Source organism: Cynara cardunculus (assembly GCF_001531365.2).
Source record: "Cynara cardunculus var. scolymus isolate 2C chromosome LG 1, CcrdV1, whole genome shotgun sequence".
Taxonomy (NCBI): Eukaryota; Viridiplantae; Streptophyta; class Magnoliopsida; order Asterales; family Asteraceae; genus Cynara; species Cynara cardunculus.
The window spans coordinates 18767790-18772521 of record NC_037528.1 but is presented as its reverse complement, the minus strand read 5'-3'; the positions used below and the strand labels follow the sequence as shown (position 1 = coordinate 18772521).

At 38.5% G+C, this 4732-nt stretch overlaps 1 protein-coding gene across 1 annotated transcript; it reads left to right on the top strand.

Annotated features, from left to right (window-relative positions):
* Nucleotides 1–788: 788 nt before the first annotated feature.
* LOC112529827 (UDP-glycosyltransferase 91D1-like) lies at nt 789–2272 on the top strand. The gene has a single exon (XM_025141239.1). The coding sequence runs from the start codon at nt 789–791 to the stop codon at nt 2226–2228; it is 1440 nt and encodes a 479-aa protein (XP_024997007.1). The 3' UTR covers nt 2229–2272.
* The last annotated feature ends 2460 nt before the right edge of the window (nt 2273–4732 follow it).

Sequence of the window (4732 nt, the reverse complement as noted above, 5' to 3'; positions counted from 1 at the left end):
TATCTTTATAAAATGTTATATTATTAAATCAAACATAAATTATTTCGTTATTAAACTTAAATTAAATTATAACAAAAAAATAAATTAAATTATAATTAAAAAAATAAAAACTTTTAAATAGTTGATTTGATATTAACATTGATATATTTTTTTTCAAATTTTTTTAATATCTTAAAATTTATATTTTATTCAAAAATAAAATCATTATTGTTTTCTTAAAAACACATAAAATCGTATTATAACATCGACAGAGACAAATAATAAAACAGAACAATAAAATCAAGATATGTCTCGCTGCATTTAACGAATACTCTTCTGGTGTATCATAACAAAACCCTACTTTTTCTCTTACAACATCGACGGCACCACCCCATCTCCCCTTCCCCCGCCGGCCCTCATCATCTCCGACCCACTTTCTGCAACCCAACTCAAATCTCTTCTCAAGCTCCCATTGAGCCTGCAACTCGGTTTTTGATCTTTGTGAATCTAAATGCTACAGATTTGTCATCTTCCAATTTGATTTTTCTTAAACTAAACCCATGAGTCCATCATCCTAAACTCAATTTCATATCATAATTAATATAACCAAAGACGAAATCTGTAATTTACTTTAAAGATAAATTAAAACCATAAATATTTTGGAAAGAAAAAGAAAATCATATTCTGAAAAGAACATATTTGAATATATGGATGACATTGAGCATAAAAACTCAAATTTGGCATTATAAAAGATTGGGAAGGAGAGCAGATGCAGAGGCACGGGCAGATCCCCATTAGCAACGACAGCAATGGCCATCACCAGCTCTAATGGTAGTAGTAATAAACAGCTTCATGTGGTCATGTTCCCATGGCTTGCTTTCGGCCACATCATCCCTTTCCTTGAACTTTCCAAATTTGTAGCTGAAAAAGGTCACAGAGTCTCTTTTCTTTCCACCACTCGGAACATCCAACGTGTCCAACCTTCCCACCATCTCTCACCACTCATAACATTGGTTTCCCTCACACTTCCACCGGTTCACCACCTCCCTCCCAATGCAGAGGCCACCATGGACGTCCCAACCCAAGATATTCCACACCTCAAAAAGGCCTACGATGGTCTTCAACACCAGCTCACTCGGTTTCTTGAGGAAGAATCTCCAGATTGGATTATCTATGATTTTGCTCCTTATTGGTTGCCGCCGGTTGCCGCTGCCCTTGGCATCTCACGAGCCTTCTTCTCGATAATCAATGCCTGGTTCCTCGTATTTACGGGAGGGTCGCTGGAGGACTTGATAAATGGTTCCGATGATCGCAAAACGGTGGAGGATTTTACGAAGCCACCCAAGTGGGTTCCCTTCCCTTCGAAAGTTTGCTACAGAAAGCATGAGGTCAACTGGATGCTGGATAGCAGCAGTTCTCTTAATGCTTCTGAGGTTTCAGATACATATCGTTGCGGAATGATCTATCAGGGGTCCGATTGTGTGTTTATAAGACATTGCAACGAATTTGAACCCCAATGGTTAACCCTTTTAGAGGAGTTTTACCACCTCCCGGTGATCCCCGTGGGGTTAATGCCACCGGCAACAGCCACCAACGTCGGAGATGAGAAAGATGACGCATGGCTGACCATCAAGAACTGGTTGGATGGTCAAGAAAAAGGTCAAATGGTGTACATAGCATTAGGGAGTGAGGTTATGCTGAACAAAACCGAACTGGGTGAGTTAGCGCTGGGCCTGGAGCTTTCGGGGTTGCCATTTTTTTGGGCTCTGAGAAAGCCAGCAGGTTCCACGGAGTCAGAATCGTTGGAGTTTCTGGACGGGTTCATAGAGCGAACCCGTAACCGTGGAATGGTGTGGAAGAAGTGGGTGCCTCAGTTACAGATACTGAGCCATGTGTCGGTAGGCGGTTTCCTGACACACTGTGGATGGGGATCCATTGTTGAAGGACTGACGTTTGGTCACCCTCTGATAATGCTTCCATTTCTGGTGGACCAAGGTCCGAATGCCAGAGTACTGGCTGAAAAACAAGTGGGAATGGAGGTCCCAAGAGACGATGAAGATGGGTCGTTCACCAAGGAGGCAGTGGCGAAGTCAGTGAGGTTGGTGGTGGTGGAAGATGAAGGGAAGATGTACAAGGCAAAGGCAATGGAGCTGAGTCGCATATTCGGCGATACGAAGCTACAGAAAAAATATGCAGATGAGTTCGTAGAGTATTTGGAGAAGCAGAGGAGTACTTGCATGGATGGTTAATATGGGAGTATCTTGTTTGTTCTTTCCAGTTCCAACTGTGTTTCTGAAGTTGATGATGATTAATGTCTGAAATAAAATAAATATATTAAATGAAATACAAAATTTCTAAATATTTTTTAATATACCAATATTAATAAAACTAGTAGAACATAATTTATCTTCCTAACATTTTTTTAAAAATATGTTTTTTTTGAACAAGAAAAATAAGAATTGTTGCATTTTTTTACAAAAAATATTTATCTTTTAAAGAATATATCATATTTATTTAAAACAACTACTTGACATATAAAGTTATTAAATTAGTTAGGGGTTCTTTGACAGTTGCTGAATAGTTTTGTACAGAAGGGTTAAGTGGTCAAAATGGTTAAGAGGGTCAGAATGGTTAAGTGCTGAATGAAATATGATTGTTTGGTAAATGTTTCTTCTGAATGACAACAAATTATCATTTTAACTCTCTTCTCATTGCCTCTACTCTTTCCAAATATCAGGCACAACTCATCATAATAAGGAAATGGCTTATAAACAGATACACATAAACAGATACCAAAATGGCTTGCTTGATTCAACAGATACCAAAATGGCTTGATTCAACAGATACCAAAATGGCTTGATTCAACAGATATCAGAATGGCTTGATTCAACAGATACCAAAATGATTAGCTCATAACTTGAATCCACCAACGATCAAATCGATTACCTCATTCAAACAGCCCTAAGTTCATCGACATTGTGATTGCAGAGGGAAGGAAAAAGGAGACAGAAGGGAAATACTTGAAATCGAGTGGGAGACGATGTAGAAGACAACGGAGACGATGGAGAAGACGCTGGAGAACACGATCGAGTGGGATGAGGAACGAGGATCTCGCGTGGGAGGAGAGAGCGGCGGGAAGCAGTAGGGGCGGCGACGATCGTGGGGGGGAGACGGCGAATGGAAGACCGACGATGGGAGGGGGGAAGACGGCGAATGGAACCGACGATGGAGGGGGGGAAGACGGCGAATGGAACCATGGAGGGGGGATGCGATGTGAAGAACAGCTTGAGAGGGCAGAGTTGGAAAAATGAACATCTGAATGGTTTAGTGAAGCTCTAGGTGCAAAATGGTTAAGAGGTTAATGTAACCATTAAGAGTTTGTTTTTTTTTTTTGCCAAACAGCCTTGACCTCTTACCGATTAAGATGTTGGCTCTTAATACAAACAAACAGCCCCTTAGATATTTTTTGAATTATTTGTTAATATAACAATATTAAGAAAACTTCTAGTGCACAATTTATCTCGCTAACATTTAAAAAACGTTAAAAGAATATGTATTTTCATCATATGTAGGGGTACAACTGACTTTTCATCTTTATTAAACTTTTTTATGGTTGCAAATTCGGTTTCGATTAAACTATATCGTGTTATAATACCAAATGTGCTTTTCATCTAGCGTAATATGAGTCTTTGGCTTTTTAAGACGTCAGAGGTTTAAAACTCATCAAATGTGAGGAGGGTGTGTGAGTTTATTTGTTACACTTATTGTATATAAAAAATGTTGTATTATAACAAACGATTAGAGAATTGAGATTCTTCTCATTGGCATTGGAGAAAACCGAAGATTCACAATTCAAGATTTAATTCCAGTACATTCAAACTAACCCGATTAGAGGTACGTTTGTTGAACCCGACTTGATCATCACCTAATGCGATTACGAACCCTTATCGTTGGCTGGAAAAAGTGATTATATTATAATTATTTTTGTAACAAGAATACCAATTAACAATTATGTTCTTCGAGTTTGAGTGGTATATGAGAATCATAATACGTGTTTCAGTTTTTGTTTGTCTGGTATATTTGGTTCAATCAATAGCAAGGGGCGATTTGAAGGTGCTCGACCACGGGTGAATACTGAATCCGCAAAGGGGAAACCATCCAAGCCGGAGTCGTTATATATCTTGTGAAATGTACGAATTGGAGTTGCAAGTCGAGCCTGGTGGTGACTGATCACTCTCAGAAGATCCAACAAGATTGCTTCCTAGTTTCATATCACAAATTAAGAACATATCAAAATAAGAGGAAAAACTATTAATGATTGAAGATCACATTTCCGGAATACAACACATTACACACATGCATGCATTGATGTCATCATACTCTCATTTGATGACTACTCTTATCCTTTGGTCACTAATGTTAGTGCCAGATAAATCCAAAGGAATAAAAATCTCCTTCGACCACGAAGGTTTAAATGCGGTGACTCCAAGCTATCTGTAAAACAGGTGGTCGTCTTAAATTTAGTCGGCTCGCATAGCATCTAACAGGTTGGACATCCAGGTTAATAAAAAAAATGTTAGATCAACTTGTGATTGTACAAAGAAATGAGCACCAAATGACCACCACGTGATAGAAACCCTTTCCTGTTACAAGTCAAATTAAACCAAATAACCAAAAAATAAGCATTCAATTGATCTTCCATATTTATCGAATGAAATATTACTATATTTGTTAGCCATTAACAAACACCTTG